At 42.6% G+C, this 20,776-nt stretch overlaps 1 protein-coding gene across 1 annotated transcript in view; it reads right to left on the bottom strand.

Moving 5' to 3' along the window:
- Positions 1-19,682, bottom strand: part of LOC121186723 (LHFPL tetraspan subfamily member 6 protein) — a 40,743-nt gene extending 21,061 nt beyond the window's left edge. Inside the window, exons 1-2 of the mRNA XM_041045497.1 lie at positions 19,400-19,682; positions 17,903-18,420 (exon numbers count right to left, since the gene is read on the bottom strand). Coding sequence (XP_040901431.1) covers positions 17,903-18,287 — 385 coding nt within the window. The 5' untranslated portion in view covers positions 18,288-18,420; positions 19,400-19,682. The remainder of the gene's footprint in view (positions 1-17,902; positions 18,421-19,399) is intronic.
- Between the last annotated feature and the right edge of the window lie 1,094 nt (positions 19,683-20,776).

Raw genomic sequence — 20,776 nt, 5'->3', positions numbered from 1 at the left:
CACGGCATATGCTGCCGCTTATTATTCCCTGTGTCTGCCTGTTTTCCATTGTATTTATAGCAGGGGGAACTTGATTTAGATCTGCTCCATCTGGTGATTCGCTGTAGGGATGGGTGCCACATCTACTGCTCCTCTGTGTAATCCTTCCCTCCTTCGCTGCTTACTGGCCTTTATTTAAAGAAGATGGTAAGTGAGATAGCAGGGCGTCACTCCTCTCTCTCCATCTTTCTCTCTGACACCAGCTGCTGCTACACAGTTTATGATGCTGGCTGGGAGGCACTCAGGGTGGGTGGGGGGGGTCTGGAGCCTGTAGAGGTGTAAAAATCCCTCCCACTTTCTTTGGTGGTATGCAAAGATTCCACGGGCGGCCTCCAGAGCCCCTTTCCTTCCACCACCCTCCCCCCAGCCTCAGCTCCCACCAACCTTCATCAGCCCCTGAAATGGAGGTGGGAAGAAGCAGAGGTAACAGAGCTGAGGTTTGGGGCACAGGGGAGGAAGAGGCTGATTAAAAATCGTCTTTGCCATCTGACTTCCACGTCTGAATCTCCTTTTACCTCAATATAGACATGTGCAGGGGTTTCTGGGATTTGTATCTACAAATTGACCAAGTGTAGCTTGCAATTTCTTACATTTCATGTAAATGCACTCCACAGGAAATGTAGGGCAGGAAAGCTGAGCTGCCAAAAGATGATTTTCTGATCTAATGAAGTCTCCAAATACCTGCATAAGGGCACCGACAAAAAGAAAAAGAAACGCTAAATAAAATTCTCTGTATATTCCTGAACATTTCAGCAGCACAGACACGAGCCCATTTCCACTGTAATTACATTTTAGAGGCTTTTATAATACCTCTTAATGGGAAGGAAAGTCAGTGCAACGGACAACTGGTAATGTGATCGCCTACCCATGACTGACACTCAGTTCAAATCTTTCTTTAAATGCCCTTATTTCATTACCCTCTAATGTATTCTTTACTCAGTGTGCTGGTGCAGAGAGAAGTGGGGAGAGATGAGGGAAGGGACGGTCAAAGATGAGCAGCTATCTAAAATGCCTCATTTCATGGGTTATTTTTCTGCTGAGGAAAAAAAAAAGTTAAAAATTGGTAATTTCTAATCTCATGATTAATCAGCACCTGGCTTCGGCTGAAACAGGCCGTTTGTCTCCTTCGCTGCAGTGTCACGACGAAGTTTGTTAAAGCCGTATTTGACTTCCTCTCGAAAGGAACAAACGAGCCTGCAAAAGCTTTGTCGGGGGCAACATGTCATTCACTTTGCCACAATTGCAAGACTTTCTGAGTGTACTTGCCAGAGTAAACAACTCACCATAAGGCTGGCTGTCTGTCCTCTGCAGTATGGTGGAGCTTTATTGTTGAATGTCAGCAAGATTGTACTCAGTTTTATTTATTGAGTACTCTGATGCTTACAGTAGACATTCAGAAAAACTGCAGTTTCACTAAACTTTAATTTTTTAATTTGACTGCGGGTAGACTCAGATTCAGACAGTGCTGTAAAGCCTGTGAACTACAGTCAGATGGTTGCATTGTGTGACAAAACACAAGCAAACAAGCAAACAAATGACATTAGCGTAATGGAGAACAAACACATTGATGGAGAGCATCCGTGTGTGTGTGTTTGAATAACTGCGAGACTGATTGTTTGTTCTAACCTGGTGACGTGACAAAGCTATGACTGAAATTTACAACAGGAAGAAAAACAATATTAAATGTTATTCCAGCAAACATTTATGTGAGACATGTGAGAAGCTTCCAAAACAAAATGGGGCCAGAAGAGAAAACAGGAAACTGCACAAACAGCACAGCTAGTAAAACTAACTTCCCATGCTATTTGCTCATCGTCACCTCAGTGTGCGAGTATGGTCACGCCTGCTTGTTGCCCCTGAGGAGGTTTGAGACTCCCTGCGGGGAAATAGGGCCATCTTCACTGATTTTCATTTCCACGCTCATTGACAGAATGTGGGGGAAGAGACAGGCCACTGTGCCGGTGCCCACCTGGTGACCAGATGAAGGCTTCAGGGTTCAACATCCCCTCGTAGCTCTGCATATGCAAGCACGACAGGACAGGCGCGAAGCTGGCCCCTGCCTGTAGCCTGTCTTGAAGACAGATGAGGCATTGGTTCTGGGCCTGGGGCCCCCGGACTCCCTGCAGGGACCTCACTATTGGGCTGGTAGATTAGGTCTGGATCACAGTTGACATGCCAGAGCAGAAAACAATGGTTGAGAGAGAGGGTGGAGTATTTTTTTCTAGTTTGAAAGTGGAGCAGCCAACATGTGATCCAGTGTTTGAGATAAAGAATATACGTATCTATTGCTGAAACAGTCAAATAATCAAGATATTTAATTCACCTAAAATTAAAATTGAACTGTTTAAGTTATTGAGCAAAAATGCCAAACATTCAGTGGTTCCAGCTTTTTAAATGGGACAATTTGCCACTTTTCTCTGCTCTACATCATCGTAAATTGTATGTCCTTGGGTACTGGACGGTTGGTTGGACAAAACAAGCAATCTGAAGGTGTCACCTTGGCCTCTGTGAAATGAGCTGTACTCCTATACATATCAATTTTGATCGTGTAAAACCTATGTACAGCTTTAGGCTTTTCATTTGTATTGTTTAGGCCATTAGAACATAATAATAACAGATCATCTTTCCAGTTGTTTCCCTGGAAAGACCACATTAGCAGCCACTCAAGCAATGGCAGCCCATTTTCCCCATGTTCACCTCGCTACCCCCACCTATTACTGCTTCCTTGAAGATATATGGCCAGCTATATACATGCCAATGAATCACAGTCCTGCTCTGCACGCGGCACGTTGCCCTTGGTTAGGTGTTACTTCTCAAGCTCAAGGTCTAACAACGGGGTAATTATCACAGTGCTGAGATAAAGGAGGATGTTAGAGGATATGTTTAGCTGAGGTGCGAGGGGGGTTCCTTAATTGCCAGACACACAGCGTAGGATCAATCATTTGGTGGGTTTTTAAGACAGAAGGCAAAAGAAGAAGGGCAATGGCTGGATTTCAGAGAGAGAACGACAAAGTGCTCTGTGTGAGCAATGTAGATCATGACAGGAGAAAGAGTATAAAACACATCCAGAGTCAGCGAGGGAGCAGAAAGTTGCTCACCATCACAAGTGACAAACAGTGATGTGTTGGTAGCTCAAGAGAGGATGCAGATCTCTTTCCACAGATCAATAAGTTCTGCAGACAGCCCTGTCACAAACCCGGGCCTGGTGCCTGCTTGTGCCTGAGTCTCCACCCTGCACTGTCCACACGACTGTGTGTAGCTCGCCTCCTCTGTAACTGCCCGCAGGGCTCACCAAAGGGAGACGAGCACGTTCAAAACAACAAAGCTTAAAGCAAGGACACTAACAGGCTCCCAGCTGACGGATCTGAGCTTTGATCATGATTACAGATTGCTGTGGCTCAGGGCAGGTGTCTTCCTGACTCAGCGACACCTTGCTGAGAGCCCATCAATAAGCAGTAGGAAGGACGACTGTTTGAAAACTTTGCCTCGACGACAACACACAGACAGCTTGTGCAGAGGTACCTCTGTACAAACTGTCTGCTTTGAATCGTTGCTTTGTTCACTTGCCTTCCGAGAAAGAGGATGTTTGTGAAAAACCTGGGGAGCTTTTTCTATAAAGGAAATCATAAACTCTGCCCAGAGGAGTTTATAAGAACCACACCCCAGTTACTTTGTCCCACTTATATATCTGGTTTTCTTATCAAATCACACAGGTTTTTTACTTTTGTCTTTACTGGCTATTCCTCGATCCCATGCTTCAACAGTGAAAAGTGTTTCACTGTGACTACGCTGAAAGTAATTGTAAAAACCCAGTGCCTTCTTTTGTTTCAGTTTGGAAATGGCATATGTGTTGTATAAATGTGTCTTTTCAAACTGAATGCACGTCGCCGGGGGGGAGATCTCCACGCGCCAGTTGCCAGTAGCTCGCCGACAACTACTCAGGAAAAAGTGCGTAGCTCCTCTGCTTTCACTGCAACTGTCTCAGGAGGGCAGAGCACAAAGTTGTGGATTGACCAGTAACCATTTATCTGCCATTTTTCTTGAGCCTGTGCTTTCATTTGAACTGAGAGCATGAGTAAGAGGCTGAGAGGCTGAGAGTGTGAGATTCCCACCAGCACATGAAAACTCCAAACCTTTGGGAATACAGTCCTTTAAAATAATAAGCTGTCTGATTTCCTTTGAAACATTTGACGTTTCATTTCGGACTGATAAAACACGTATTTCAAATCAGGAATTCCCTGCAAATATAGTCATATTAGCACTTAACTCAGTTATATGACTGCTGGCAGCTTTTAATGGAAACTCCACCCAGAGGCCCCTCACAGCAGCTGCTGTAAAGCAATTTAAAAGAAATATATATTTTCAGTTCAGCTAAGGTGGTGTCATTTTTTATTACTGCAAATAACAGGCTACGAGTATGTCAAGGTTTATTCAGTGCACTTATGCTGATAGCAGAAAAGTCTTCAGTAATGTAAACATCCATAGTAAACATCGGGTTTTGGTTTCGGGCAGAACAATGTAAGATGAAGAGCATTCAACACAGACAGACAGAAATCCATTGTAGAAAAGAGAGATTTACTAGTTTTTCCAACAGAGCAGACTGCAGAGCAGCCACTTGATTTTCATTACAAGGTGCAGCTCTTGCTTTGCAGTCTGATCCAAAAGTTGGTCTAATCATACTGGAAGCTTCCACCAAGATACATAATAAAACCCTGCTCATATCCTAGAGGACATTTCCAGCACAGATCAGCAGCCAGTGAGTCCACATGCTTTTCAGCTGTTTCTCTGCTTTCTGACAGGCAAAATAATGGATAACTCATCTTCAACTGCATTGCCTGAGGAAGTGGAAGCTAAATGATCGCAGAGCTCCAGACAGAGTGGAGGCTGGAGGGGAAGATGCTGAGATAATAATGGACATTTACTGCTCAAAGCCCAGCAGGGTATTGCAGGGTTTCTGTACACGGCACAGCTGTCTCTGTTTTTATTGACATTTTGTACATGCAGAACGGGTCACTTTACCGGATGGCTTCCAGACTAACCTTGATGTCACTGCTGTTTATGTTTGATGTTCAGTGTGACTACTGAATGGTAGATGTCAAACTTTTATAACAGCCAGCTCACACCAGAGAGCTGATGCAGTTACAGAGGTGGAAAAAAAAACAATATTGGGCAACATTTCAATTCTGGGCCAGTCAGCTGTGGGAGAAACACATCAGTAAAACATCAAATCACAATTCAGATATTAAGCAGGCAATCTAAACAGGGCAACCTACGCTTTGTCCACTCTGCTGTGTGACTGACAGTTTGCACTGGGTTATCAGCAGGCCTGAGTGCCTGCGACTCGGCATCTATTACCTCCCTCTTTGCACATGATGAACCATTCAACATCCATGCTCCATGGCCCCCCTCCAAAAAAAGAGACACACACTCCAGCCAGCCACTTACTCTGTGGTTATCTTCAACTGTCAGATGGTGAAACACATCATGGTCAGAGTGAAACATGTCGAGCAGAACAGCTCTGAATGACTTCACTTACTGATCCAGCAGCTCTCACCGAGATTCGGCGGTGTCGACTTCTAACCTGCTATCACTCTGTCAGAACAGCTCAGCCGGCCCCAGCCAAACTATGTTGTTATGACAAGCAATCACCTGAATCTCCTTTTATTTGTGTAATTTTGCCCTGAAATAATCACATCAAATGCGTGCCTGCCGAATGATTCAAATTCAATTTGAAAAGCCATTCTGACAATTTCCTAGTGAAAGTCATATCTTCGGTTTTCTTGCATTTACGTGCTCCAGCAGACAGACAGGAGGCTGCCGGAAGAAGGGGAAAGGAGTTGAGCTCCCTGAGAGGAATGCCAACAAAGGACCGGCATTGGAGTAGCACTATCAGAACAGTCCTGATAGTGACACATTCACTAATGATCAAGTCTTAGCTGGCAGTGCAGGAGATAAGTAGATGTGAATGATATCACTGGCGGCAGAGCAATACACTTCAGCTCCTAAGGGTTTGGCTCCTCATATAATCACTCTGTAATTACAAATCTTCCACTCAGCTTCAGCTTAACAGGTGACACCCTTGTCTTTAGTTGCCTCTGTTAAAAGCTCTCTGGTTTCCTTCCAATTTGCCTATGTAATGATGCCTTGATATGAGTAGAGTCAGACAATAACACTAGGGTGCGGGCATTGTAACGAGGTTCATGTGTTTCATAAAAATTAATATTTTTTTTCAGGAATAGGACACTAGAACAGCTCTGACACTGCCTATTTTCGCTTTTGAATAGATTTAGATTAGTTTGTCTAGTGACGATTTATGTAAAATGAAAGCCACAACACAAAGCAGACAAATGGTGGTCAGTGTTTGCATTATCTTGGAGCTATTCACTGAAGATTGGTGTTTTCATTATGTTGGTGAGTCTATAAAGCCCAAGAATAACTCATATTTAATCATTTCGATTCATCCACACCAATACTCGCTAGAGAAATCAACTCATGAGCCAGCTCAAGCAATAGCTGGAATATGTGATTAAAAAGCCCTGGGTTCAGTCACAGTGTGACTCTAAATCACACCCAGAAAACTTTCTGTAATATTATTGTGCAACTAACTAGAGCCAGGTTGCTGTTCCCATGGAGACCTAAGGTGAACCTATGGACCAAGTGCTGGGTGTAGTTTGGCTCGTCAGGCCTGGGAGAACAACAACGAGGGGCTCAGACTGGTCCAAACCCAGAATTAGAGCAGAGAGCAAAGTCACTCTGCTGGATCAAAGACTACCTTTGTTCCTATGCTCCCTTTGGAAAGGAGCAGAACTCTCAGTTTTCGCCTTTCGTTTGAGTTTTTCTGTGACATTTTCTGTTTGAGCGAAAAGAACATACACACGAGTCAAGCAAGAGGTAAGTGAAATCAGAAAATAGAATATGTGACTGATGGTAATAAAGTGCATGGAAGCAGCAGAGGAAGAGGCGGAGGGGGCATGGAGGACAGAACGTCTTGCTAATGTTCTCTGCTCTTATAACAGGTGAGGAAAGAGATAAGGTATCACTGCTGATATTATTATCCACACCTAGCATACAGCTATTTGTAAAGTGCACCTGGCCCAACTTGTTAAAGCAAGTTCCTCTGATTTAGATTCCAACACAGTTTTTTTCCCCCGAGTTTATCTATTATAACAATTGTCTTTGTATGACATTTAGTAATCGCTTCCAGACCTCAGACAGCTCTGTACAGCTCTCCACCATGGGTTTTTCACAACAATCCTATATATGGCCATCAGCTCTCGCTGATCTTCATAAACACATACAAATATGGGTAGAGCACATCTTCTGTCCTGTTTATAGCCTCCTCTAGCTTTCTCTGAGATGAAGCTCACTTTGTGCATTCCAGAGGGAGTGTGTTATTCTTTCACGGGGCTGCATTTTGGACCGAGTGGCTCAAAATACATCCAGCCACTCTGTCTTATGTTAAATCTGAATGGGTGTCCCATCTTGGGGCCTCTTATTCCAGAGCACTTCTACAGCCTTTGTCTGCTGGCTAGATGCGGTAAATGCCTGACTTCAAGCGCTTTCTTGCCAGGTTTTGTTTATGTCTTGCTGTTGTTGCTGTTGCTGCTGATTTTCTTTCTCTTTCGGGTTCATGGGAAGGCCAGTCAAGAAGGTGCCGTTTAACTGTTGAGGCTTGACTACAGTCTTCTTGTGGAGGGTAAAAATAGACTTTGGGAGGTGAACTGACTATTAGCAGAGTGGTGGTGTGTTGTTTCTTGAATCTAAAGACAACTTGTAGCTTAAAACTTTTTTTTATCTTAAGCAAAAGACCACTGACTGCTACAAGACTGTTGATTTCTCCAAATGTTGACCCTCCCTCCCGTCTCTCTCTCCCCATGTCTCTCCTTTGGGTCTGCAACCCCTGCTGCTGTGGAAACCAGATCCTATAATGGGAAGAGCCCACCCAACTGCTGCTGACCAGCTGGAAAGAGAGTCTGGGAAGCAAAGCAAAACCGAAATCACACTGCATCGCCTTCCACCCAAACACTAAACCAGTCTCCACAAGTACAGCCTTGGCCCACAAAACGGAGATTATTGTTCAGCTTGTTTCAGCCTTATAAAAACTGAGGCATGGCACACTCTTCTTCCTGAGACATAATTTTATGCATCACAATTACAGGTTTGTCATTTTATGATAATGATGGGAGTGACATTTTGCTTATTACTACACCAAGGTGCCTTTGATGGTGTGTTTCTGCGTGGCTTCAAAAAAACCCACAGTGCACATTGCTGTCCTTCAAATTAAGTCTTATTTGTATTGATCACTAAACACACAAACACTCATTCTCTCAAGGGTCTTGCCGCCTCTAATTTATATAAGCTGAATTCATAACAGAAAAATGCTTGACTCCGTTAGCATTCACAATCACAAGCAAAATATAGATTTTAGCCCACTGCTGTAAAGATAACAAAAGGAAAGCTGTAAAATATTCAGCTCAAACACTTTCTCTAGTGAAACACATGCATGCTCATTAAAAGCCTCTCAAATTAAACTTGCAGTGGTGCTGGAGATGGGGGGGTGGAGAGGAGGGTGGGGGCAACAGAATATATTTACCCCACATTCCCAGCATTCCTTGAGGCAGACAGCAAACGCAGGCCCTGGCCTCAGCACACAGGAAATTAACACACGGCCACATGCAGGCTACACTACAGGCGCTCTCAAAAAAAAAACACAGAGATACAAGAAGCAACAAATTCACACTTTACCAGAGCACATGTCCCTTTCACACGCACAACTACTGTCACCATGTCATTAACAGACACTCGTGACAGACAACTGCATGTGGACAGGTGACCCCTGTCCTCGTCTGATCTGATCATCAGCTGCCTTTTACAAGACCTTCACCTGTCCCCGCTGTCTAGCAGCCACATGTGTTTGAGTGACCCACTGAGGGACAAAACTTCTCTCCTAGAGTCGTACACGGACCCTGATCTAATTCTCTCAGAGACAGAGGCCACTCTTTTCCACACATTACTTACCATCAGAGCTCCTCACTCCTTATGCAGCTTTTCATGCTATTCCTGGACTCTCAGGAATAAGATACTTGGACACATTGAGTGAAATTAAATGAGACGTCCACGAGTCAAAGTGGTGTAAAGGGCAGAAAAATAACTTAGTCGTTACTGGTTTGAGGGTAAAAAAAAAACTAAAGACGGGCAATTATTGTGGAATACTTTACCAAAAATAGACTCCTCTTTTGGCTATTCTGTGCTGCCATTTTATTTGCAGATCTGCCTCCATACATACAGCCCATATTCTATTTCCTCACTCGCCTGCTATTTGACCTGCGAAAAGGCAGCACAAAAGGAGTATTGACCCCACATTCCCCCTCACTAGGAAGAACAGGGTATAATTAACTGTAGTGTTAAAGGCACGGTGCCTCTGAGACTGTAAAACAGGGTATGAATACTGAGCAAACTACTTTATCCCACAGGGCTCAGACCCAATCCATCCAATCCATACTTATTCATTTATTCGGCCGACTCATGGCCTCTGATTCCCTCAGAGATGTCTAACAGGTCAAATGTGGGCTTTCCATCTTCTTCATCCCTAATTAGACATAACGTGGTGAAGTTCAGGAAAACAGGTATTTTTTTTCCCTTCCCTTGTTCTCTCTTTGTGTTTCTGTTTGCACACTAGGGTTTATCTGCCACAGAAACAAGGACTACAACGGCTCAAACAGAATGAAAGGGGTTTATTCTTGTAGCCCTACCTGTGACTAAAGTATTGCTCACTGTAAGTACAGGCTAGGGCACTGACACCAAACATGCCCTCCACAATGTGTGTCACCAGTGATACAGAGAAGCAGAGCCTCCACCATCTGTTAAGCATCTGCCTGAGCAGTGATTCATCCATTCGCACATACTGTTTTAGGTGTCAGCGGCAAAGACGTGATATGTGTTAACAATTACTTCTCTGTCTGCATCGCCCTTTCTGTTAAAGCAGAGGAGAATGTCCTGGCTGATCATCTCAGAAACTAAAATTCTTCACAAAGAAATTAATGCAGTTCCCTAGGTGTAGGGCTACCATTAACAATTTGTGTTATCATCAATGAATATCAGTTATGTTTTTGGCCAGGCTAGTGGCCTGGCTGGCCAGTGAGATAATTTATGTTATGATTTGGTGCTATACAAATAAAATTGACTTGACTTGACCTGTAATAACTTTGATGATACCCTGGCTTTTCATCCAGTACCATCATAAAGTCAGAATTTCATTTTGTCTAATACTTTGGTTTATGACCTGTAAAATTAATGATACTTCCATCAGTGTATGGAGTATGCTAAGATTGAAAACAGTAAACATTAATCTAACACTAATCAACAGTATCTTAGCATTGTCACTGTGATCACGTTAGCATTAGCATTTAGGTCAAAGTACTGTGGCGGCTCAGTATAATGCCTCAGAGTAAACAGAATGGCTGACTCTTGTTGAATAATTATGATTTCCGAGAGGTCACAATCAAATTGCTAGTCTTGTCTGACAGAGAGCCTCAAAAACAAAACATATTTAATTTACAACGATAAAATACAAAGAATCCTCACATTTAAGAAGTCGCAACCAGCGAATGTTTGGCATTTTTGTTTGGTAAATTACTTACAAATTAGCAGTTAATTGATTATCGAAATTTCTGTTGATTCATGTTTTGCCAATCAACTAATTATTTAGTCAACAATAGTTTCAGCAATACCAAATTCATTCATTCCCCTCAACTGTCAGGCTCCCTTGCTCGCTGTTTTAATGGCTGCATTAATGCCAAACACTGCAGACACGTTTTCTGGAACAGTTCAGTTCCCAGTGACAAAAAAAAACAGCCCAATATGCAGCACGCCTCCTACTATGGCACTGAAAACAATGACTTAACAGAGGAACAGACTGAAATAACCTTTCTGTCTGTCCTTTGGTTCCCCCAGACTTCCTGTTTGACAAAACCAAATCCCTGTTGATGCCGGGCTTTCCGCCCTGTTTCTCTTTGCTTCTGTCTCACTCGTTTTCATCTGTTCTCTCTTTCTGTCTTTCTGGCTGAGACCACGTCCACTCTTCGGGTCGCTGGGTACTGGCCCAATCTATTTTTTTTTTTGCTTGCAATAGACAACAGCAGTGTGAACAGCTACTGTGAGAAGGAGAAGGAGAGCAAGAAAAAGAGATGGAGAAAGAGAGGGGAAGGACACAGAGAGGTGCACAGAAAGCAAAATTAGGTGAAAGGTGAAACAAGCCCGAAATAGAGTTTAAGTCTGAGAGCACTGGAAATAATACTGTAGCAACCTAAAAGGAGAAGGGCAGACAAGGAGAAGTGAGTTCATCCTGAGAATGGATGAAGGGTGAAGGAGAAAGACAGAGCAGAGTGTTGGAGAAAAAAAAGACAGCCTATGGTGCACAAGCTACGTTTCGCTGCTCTCTGACTCCAAACACCCTCGTGGTGGTGTTGGTGGGGGTTTGAGGGACTGTATGTTGAACAAAAATAGCTGCCAGGCTGAATGAGCGCATTACAGTGTTGCAAGAGTGGTCTGCACTTTAGGTGATCAATCAACCCAGAGGAAGAGATGTCCACTTTATAACCATCAGTGGCCGGAAATGTGAGCAATGAAGAGCAAGACAGCATTCTAAAAACCATTACACAAGGCTCTTGTCCATACTGAAAAGGCCTGGCTTTCTCCTCTCAAACATATGGGCCGGTGCTATCTCATTAGTTTTATGCAATGCCTACATGGCAGATGAGACAGTGTAGTTCATCATCATCACATCAAACTGGCAGGCCTGCGAGGAGTAAGGAATACAGATAAGGTTTTGGAAGTAAAAGGATAAAACGGCACGTCAGGGAATATTTACCCATCGCCCCGGAAATGTCTTGTGATCCGACACCATTAACAATGACTGTCAAGAGACACGTTTCCTGACAGAATATTCCCCTGGAAACATGAGCTCTTCATCCCAAAGCCTTCCTCATATGGATGCGATTTCATTTTGTTGTACCTCTTGAAAATGAGAGCTAGTGGCGAAAGGGGAGTGGAAGCACACATTCTGGGACTGGGGGAGATCCAGCTGGCAAGAACTCACAAAGCCGACACAAGGACAAAGCTCCTGGCTGCGCTGGTATGGCTTTCAAACAGGACAACACACTCCTGTGCCAAACAGCCCTTGGCAACATTTTGGAAACCACAATGGCAGCCCATTTGTAATTTATTTACATGTCTTTAAATTTATTGTTCATGCGTATGCCCTTGACATACACTTTAAGCTACAGAGGTAGTGGAGGCAGATGTGGTAAATTCAATTTCATTAAGCCTGGACGACCAGGATACTGTATTACATGTTGTGTGTTACAGGTCACCTCTGAGAGAACAACAGAGTTACTCAAGGAAGTGGTGAACTTAAAATGGAGGCAAACTTAACTGAAATAGGCCCAGAGTTGAACGTATTTCATGTGTGTATCCTCTTTGTGGCTTCATATTGTTCATTTACTGACATTCCACACCAGTGTGGGCAAACAAGATGCTGGCACAGAGGTGTAAACAGAGCCAATCAACCAGAAAACGAAATGGAGAAACTTTCCCAGAAGGCAACGGAGCCAATTATTTGATATTTCAGATCAACTGCAGCTTCAGTGGAGGCTGGTGTGGGAAGTATTCAACCAGCGTGGCCAACAAGCTGGTGTACACTGCGGAGGATAGAGCCAATGTGTTGCATTGTTATTGTTTCCCCCACAAACATGTCCTTTAGTTCAGACAAACCAGCTTAATACGGTTTCATCCACCTAAATTCTGTTTCTGCTTTCACTGTCTTTAAAGCTTTAGCTATTTCTTCAGTTCTGCTTTGAAGAAATAAAAAAAAATCCAAACCAAAAGCTTTGCACCTGGTCAAAAGATGAATGCATGTCAAATAAATTATAAGTTTGTCATCTCACTCTGAAAGACCTCATGGGGGAGCATCAGAAAACAGAGAAAACAGAGAAGCATGTGAAAACCCACATTTTTCTGATCTCATTTCATCAAAGAAATGTCAGAACCCGGGGTAATGTTTAATGTAGTACACATTAAATGTCCCTATAATAAATGCTCTTAGCCCATCGTGCAGTGATGACATCAAGTTTTGCTCCGAAAACTGTAAAGAGTTCTTGGTACTTGTCCCTACAATGACAGACAAAATTAGACTCTATAGATCCCCTGCTGACCACAACCTTCCCTTATGGCAATGAATTATGCTGCGTTGAGCTGTTTCAAACCATTTTTTTTTACATCCCTCGGGTACACTACACCTCATAGGCCCACGCCTCCTCTGAAACAGCAGCAGCTACCTTCTTGTACACTACATACTGTCTCAACAAACTCCCAGGAACAGTCAAAGTACAGGCCTGTCGTGCATCATATTGTTTCTCCTGTTATTTCACCTTGAGTTTCAAGGACACAGCCGCTCAACGCCTTCTCAATAAAGTATAGCCTATATCCTCCGGCCTCGAGTAGCTGTATCTCTTGACATTTTTATCAAGAGTTAAAATGATTTCAATCCGCCTGACATTCTCTGTGGGTCAAAGCAATATTTTTGAGAGATTTCAGGCTTGTTTTGGAGCTATGCTTCATCACTGCTTCTCCTAATGTGACTAGTGACGTTATTTTGGCTTCAAATGCTGCAAATCAACCTTTAGTACCTTTGTTTCTTGGATCACAGCAGTTCTATTTGATTGATTGTCTTGAAAGGGCAAAAGGCTACAGTTGTCAGTGACATAAACTGGGCCCACATTTGCAATTCATGTTACTAAATGGACAAAAGGTCACGGTCTACTATTCATAGTTTTTGGCCCTAACAAAGTGATGAATCTGAGTCCTCAAAAACCACTTCTTGTCATCAAATTTTCCAGCTTTTATTCTCCAACAAAAGCATTACTGAAATTCAGCTGCTCTTTTGTTGGTGATGTAGAAAAACATCCCTTTATCTTCTCCTATTTTGAAAATAACACTATACTAATTGGTCCTTTGAAAATAGAGCACCAAGGTTTTTATCAGGTATAAGTGAAATTAGATCACACTATTCTGCTTTTGGCATCTTTACATTGTTTTCCTTCCAGTGTTTAAATGATTTTGAGATTTCATTTTTAAGCTACCATTGGCTTGGCAGCTGGCTGTATCATAAGCCTATTAATCCCTTAAAGTCAGTCGCACAGTGTGTGAATTAGACTGCCTCAGACAAGGTTCTGAGATCCGAAACAAAATCCTGGTGTCAGAGCCAACTCAGTGCACACGGCCATCACTGAAATCTGTAAGTTCAATCGGGTCAGTGAGACAGCCTGAGCCAGGAACTGAGCCCTTTCTGACATCTGCAGATTTCAAACATATTTGTAGTTCAGTGTAGAGGCTGCAGTGCTTTTGCGGTATGCGAATGAGATATAAGGCAGATTTGGAGAACAATGAGCAAAGCCAACGAGGGTTGGCAAGATAATAAGAACATGAAACAGTACACAATCTATGTATAGCCATGTTAATGGGACTTATTATTATGGGACTAGTAATCAATATCTGTTTTTTCTTTGTAGTAAACACAACCATTGCAACCTGCATTTCCAAATCTGGCGTCTTGCCTTTATTGTCTGAGTTCACACAAAGTCTAACTGCTGTGATCTACTCTTCTTTCTCAAGCTCCAAATGCATCACAGTGACATGAGAAAGTTAGATGTTAGGTTAGTTTCTGTGTAATGTACCAAACATTTCTTGAACCGTCCCATACGCAGATCAGGCGTCTCACTTTTGTAAGCAGAAGTCTCTCGGTTTGAAAAAGTCCATTACAACTGACTGGAAGAGGCCCCAGGCTTCCATCACTATCCCTAATATTTAACTGGTGCTGGAGCCAACCAGTTACCCAGTCACAGGGCCTGTCAAAACAAATGTCAGAACATAACTGCCTGTCAGGTGCAGAGAAGAAAGAGAGAATAAACGAGGACACAAAAAGCATAAATTAAGAGCACATTATTGTGGTTTCGGGAAATACAAAATATGTAAAAAGGTACATAAAGTTCTTGAATCATGCCTGTTTAAAACAAACGTTTGATTTCTTAGGGTTTCCTGCTCTGCTTGGGGGAACCCAAAAAAGATAAGGCAAGGCTCAGCAGGGGGGGAGGGGATCAAAATCCCTAACAACCAAATCCAAGTCAAGAATCTTTTAATGTGTGAACCTCCCGTCTGTGCCACAGTCATTTAGAGTCCGCACCGCTGCATAACTAAGACAAGAAACTACAGCGAAGGCAGTTGTTTAATGTAAGCAGCACAGAGATCTCAGGCTTTTGATTTATGAGCCAGAACAGTCTCATACTCTCATACTCAGACGCTAACTCTCTGGCCTGTGGAGAAAATCTGGGTCTTTGCCATTAGCAATTAACCAGCTCTAGAGCGACTTGTCCGTAGTAAACAGGGAGGAAAACAGCATTATAATTGGCAAACAACAACACTAACAACAATAATAGTTATTGTGAAAACTTATTCTTTCAGTCAGGTCTGCAGCTAATGAGATAAAGCGCTGATAAATCCTTTCAGCTCTAATCTATTTCATGAGACTGAGGTAAATTACAGGGAGATATTAAGTGGATGTTTTATTTGAGGCAGTTCAAAAGCCCTGGCTGCTCTGGCCAGACACTCTTCATTAGTGGACAACAATAGGAGCAGAGAAAACACAAAAGGAGGATGATACTGAAATCAGACGGTGAACCATGAGGCTCCTTTGCATCTGGTGAATTTGCATGCATTGCCCCACCAACTGTATGCCTCATTTGCTTGAGATTCGGTGAGATTTGATCATATCTCTCGGCACACATTTCGGTTTTCCCCCCACAGATCTTTATTTCTCAGCAAGGTTCTCGGTTAATAAGAAGCGAACGCTGAACGTTTCAATTATCAGGTGTTTTTTTTTCTTTCCTCTCTCAACTTCCCCTGCCTGCCTTGACATTTCTTTTCTCGTTGTAAGTGATAGAAGACAATACACTGAACAGCCCACTGAGCTTCCCAATTGTGTCACTTCCAATTAGCCCTTCAGAGACATCTCTGCCCTTTGGCTCACCAGCATTCAAGTTAAAGGATCTGAGCGGTGCCCCTTGTATTGTACCCCGCCTTCCCTTTGCGCTCCCTCCATCTACATTCATGTGTGTCTGGATTTGTGAGTCTACGAAAGAGAGAAATCACAAGAAAGATAGACAGGGATTTTTTAATCCCATAACCAAAAATAGCAGCTTGCTGTAATGCTCTATGTATGGGGCTGCTGTGAGCTTAAAAGGAGCTCTCCTTACATAAAAGTGCAGATTTCTGAATAAACCAGGCTGCCTTCACCTTAATCATCCTCCATATTTTACATCATTAATACTGATGTTCCTAAGTAGCTAAGCCTTTTAGAACTAGGACATGGCACGTTGTGGTGGTCCTCTGAAGATTCATCCTTCTGAAAAACCTGGCAGCTCTGTCAAATCTGCCTACAACCTGCTTTTCTGTCACATCACTTTTTAAAGCCAAACTGAAGTGATGGGGATTGTAAATAGCAGAGTGGTGAGCCACAGTATGCAAGCAAACGTTTTCGAGTTAATGAGAGGGCTGGAGCGCCGCAGCTTCTTAAACTAGGGCAGAGAAACTTGCAGCTTCAATGGAAGCATTCCCTCAGACCTCACGTCCCAGGAGAACACATGTGCAAAACCAACAGTACACATAAACAAAGCTTGTGTCGTGCAGAGCTGTGTCCACTTACTATAATCAAACAAACAAAGAAAAAGACATTTCCATGGCCAGAGCTGCAGCATATACAGAACTCTATTTTTACAAAGAGAAAGAGAAAGGGCGTGGGTTTCTTTTCAACTTTTAAGAGGCGCATTCTGGATCAAACCCAGAGCAGAAAATTGCACTGGCATATTTTGGGCATGCTTATAGCCCAAATGGAGCTCAATTTTCCATCATTTCATCAAACACACTTAAAACAAAAGATATGAATTGATGCCAAAAAGTCTGCTGCACATACGAAAGACAGAGTGATGAAAATTGTTGGTCAGGGTAAAACAGACAAAGGTATTATGAAACTCTGAAGCGCTGCCCTGAAGAATTTCTTCTTCAACAAATTTAATGTTCATCTATATTTACAATATGTGAGCCCATTTAAGTTTGTTTGTTTTAGTGGGAGCAAAGCCTTAATTGACCGGAAATGTGCACAAAATGTTGATATGTTGTGAAATGTACGTGCAGAACTTTTTCAGACATCTTATAATAAATGCACTGTATTCCATTCCGCAGCGAGCAGAATGCTGTGAGTGTTGCGTGAACCTCAGTCATGAGTTACAATAAAAAATGTAAACATCATTCCAACATCATTAAATGAGTAACATGACCAACATCTTACTGCAAGACTTTTCATTTCCTGTGGAGACTGGGTATCTGACAAAACAATGGCTTTTCTGGGACAACAGCAAGTTTGTTGCCAAAGAAAGCTTGGCCAGAGGTTAAATTTGCAAGATTATCAAGATTTCTATGTTTCCTCATTCCATCACCAATGAGATTTTGTTTCATGAACAACACTTCTGTCGAAGAGTTCAAGGCAAATTTGATGAGAAGTTAATTACAGTCATTAAAACCTCCCAAAATCTATACAAACATCTGTGTCTTAAGAGTTAGAGAGAATCTGTATTCATTCAATGCAAAGCAAGGAATATTGAATATGTAATCTGACTGTTAAAAACTTCAGATCCTCTGCACTGTACTCCCACCAGTCAGATAGAAACTACCCACTGACCACACTGAGAAGGCAGTGTTAGGGCTGGTTGGATGCACAAACATACACAGAACAACACAAAAAACGTAATCTTACCTCCAACAAACTGGATGCCTCCAGCCACACGGCCAATAGTACGTGAGATGAGGTCAGAGATGCAGCAGCCCATGAGAGCTGTGAGCGCCACCAGCAGGAGAAGGCCGCATCCCACCCCCGTCACCACCGTGCAGATCCTCCACTCTGGACTTGGGATGCCGCTGAAGGATGCGTAGCGCCCACACTGCTCCAGCATCACAGTGGCCTGCCTCTCTTCATCCCTCACCGGGTAGGAGCACCGCCGAAACGTGCCAAAGGACACGGGCTTGTCCATCTGTGTCCCCAGTAGCCAATAGGGCATGAAGAAGCCAACACAGGAGGCAGCAGCACACAGGAGGGACAGCAGGGCCCAGATAACACCCGTACATGTGAGACTAGATGCCATGGTAAACAGTCTGTGAACGGTTCACACACTCACTGAACTAACAGCAGTTATATGAGCAGTCGCTGTGTTGTGGGAAGCCTTGCAGTGAGCATTTAACACTAGCAGCCTTCACCTTCTCAGTGACTCCGAGTCCCTGTCAGGAGGAAGAGAAACATCCAGACTGAGCACTGACAGGAACATCATCTGTGGGAACAAGTTGTTGGCTTTTGGAATGATGTGAAAAATCACAGATGGAAACCAGAAACCTGTTCCCTATAAATGCAGCATTAACACAAAAACTCAAGAACCACAGATATGAAAGAATCCAAGTAAGAGGGACCTTCAGTAATAACATGATCAGTCACTTATGGCTTTATGTGGTTTTGTGACTGGTTGTTGCTTAGTTAAATCTGTTTTTCTGTTAAGTCCTTTAAGACTTTTCCTGAATGATGAAGAAAGCAGATTAATAGACAAACGAAAACTGCATATGGTTCAATAACAGGCATGTTCATTCAGCACAGATTCAATACAGTTATGATTTGATTAATATGTAATATTACAGAAATTAACTGGATTGATTAATAATTAAGTCAAGTTTGATGGGTTGAGGGACATGATCTCCATCTTACTTATTTCTTTAACGTCTTTATTTTTATTAGTATATAGAAATGTTAACATATTCAAAAAATTCTGCATCGTAAATGCAGCAGTGAATATGCCTAATAACAACTAGTATATTCTGTATAGGCAGCCTATTATTGGAACAACGGATATTATTAAGTATTGCTGCTGGGAAATTAGTTTAATTTCGAGAGCAATGTTAACTCTTCAACAAACCAGCACTAATGATGACACACCACAGCAAAACTTCAAACAATACAGCCTATGGCAGGGTGTGGGTCTATGATACCATATGAAATATCCATGAAGTACCACAAAACCAATGCAACATGGACATTTAGTTCAGGAAACTCACTATAAGTCGCCGCAGAAACAACCACAACAGGAACACGTAGTGATTTTTCGTTAGGGGTGACCTCAAGGAACACGCCGTATCATCGCAGTGTTCCCACTGTCGGAATGTGCATAATGTAAACAGGGCAAAGAAAATGAAAGAAAAGAAGAAAGCTTACATGTTGGGAGAGCCTCGGAATGAGGTGCGCTCGGTGTGCACTGAGAGGATATTTCCATCTGCGGACTCCAGCTATGTTGGGTCTCAACGCAAACTTTTCTTCAGTCGAAGAACAGAGCAAAGAAATGCGCCCGACCAAAGAATGTAAATCGAAAAAGTGACTGCGGAATCCGTTCACAAATCACTTCCTGCTCATCAATATATTTAACCGAGGCGATGATCAATTATTCACTCCTGTGCGGTGCAGGGACGCGCGGCGCTGCCTGACTGGACTCCTGTTTCCACATTCCTGCTCAGAGAGAGAGAGAGAGAGAGAGAGAGAGAGAGAGAGAGAGAGAGAGAGAGAGAGAGGAGGGAGAGGGAGAGAGAGAGGGAGAGAGAGAGAGAGTGAGAGATGGGCGGGGAGGGGGCGAGTCCATGAAACACTCTCGGGAGGTGACCATCAATCACACAAATCCCCACCCAGGGGCTGGACTCAACGCTACTATCATTCCCTGCATGCTCCTGATGCATTCATGGACGCCTCGTAAACTGCGAAAGTAGTTTTGGAAATGCCAATCCGGAGTCTAGTAAACACCAACTGAGTTGCTTTAGCCATGACAGTGAAGGGCATTAAGTGATGGAAGTATTAATGAAGTATAGTATCAGTGTATGGTAAACAATACTATCATTAATCTTTTACTTACAAGACACTGAGATGACTCAAATACAAATTACATGTCATGTCATTTGAAATTGAAATTTAAGATGAACCTTTAGAGATCAAGTCATGGGTTTTTTATGGAGCAAAGTGAAAGGATTGGTATTGCTGTAATTTAACATGGAAATTTGTTTTGGGGTTTTGTTTGTGCTGATGTAATATGGGATTCAAAGATTTTGCAGATTTTATGGTATGTTATCTGTCTTTGTATTTAACATCTTGAGACAATATTGGAAATAATCCATACTGTGTTAGAGTGTTGATTAAACAAGTTGTTATTGTCTTTTCCTGTTATAAACTGAATGACTCAAAACCACTACAATCTGTAAATTTATGATGTATTCGTCATACCCTGAGTTTGGATCAAATTTGTGTTAGGTCAAAAGCATATATTAGAAATCAACTATCTTTGAATGTTCACATTTTTTTAATACAGTTCTCCAAATGTCAGTTACTCATTTTGTCCCTTTTTTGGTGTGCACTGTCAGCATGGTTTCTGTAAGTAAATTATGATTAGACAGGCAATTTGTTATTTGGGAAATCACAGCTCTAAGTATTCCCTCTTGCATGACTGTATAGAACTAAAGGATCACCTGGAAATAGTATATTATATGAAAAACAGATGCAGTTACAAATTTTGACAGAAAGTTGCAATTATTGAGTCATTGAGCAACTGAT

Source organism: Toxotes jaculatrix, chromosome 9 (assembly GCF_017976425.1).
Source record: "Toxotes jaculatrix isolate fToxJac2 chromosome 9, fToxJac2.pri, whole genome shotgun sequence".
Taxonomy (NCBI): Eukaryota; Metazoa; Chordata; class Actinopteri; family Toxotidae; genus Toxotes; species Toxotes jaculatrix.
The sequence above is the reverse complement of the archived record's forward strand: the minus strand, read 5'-3'. Positions and strand labels throughout refer to the sequence as shown.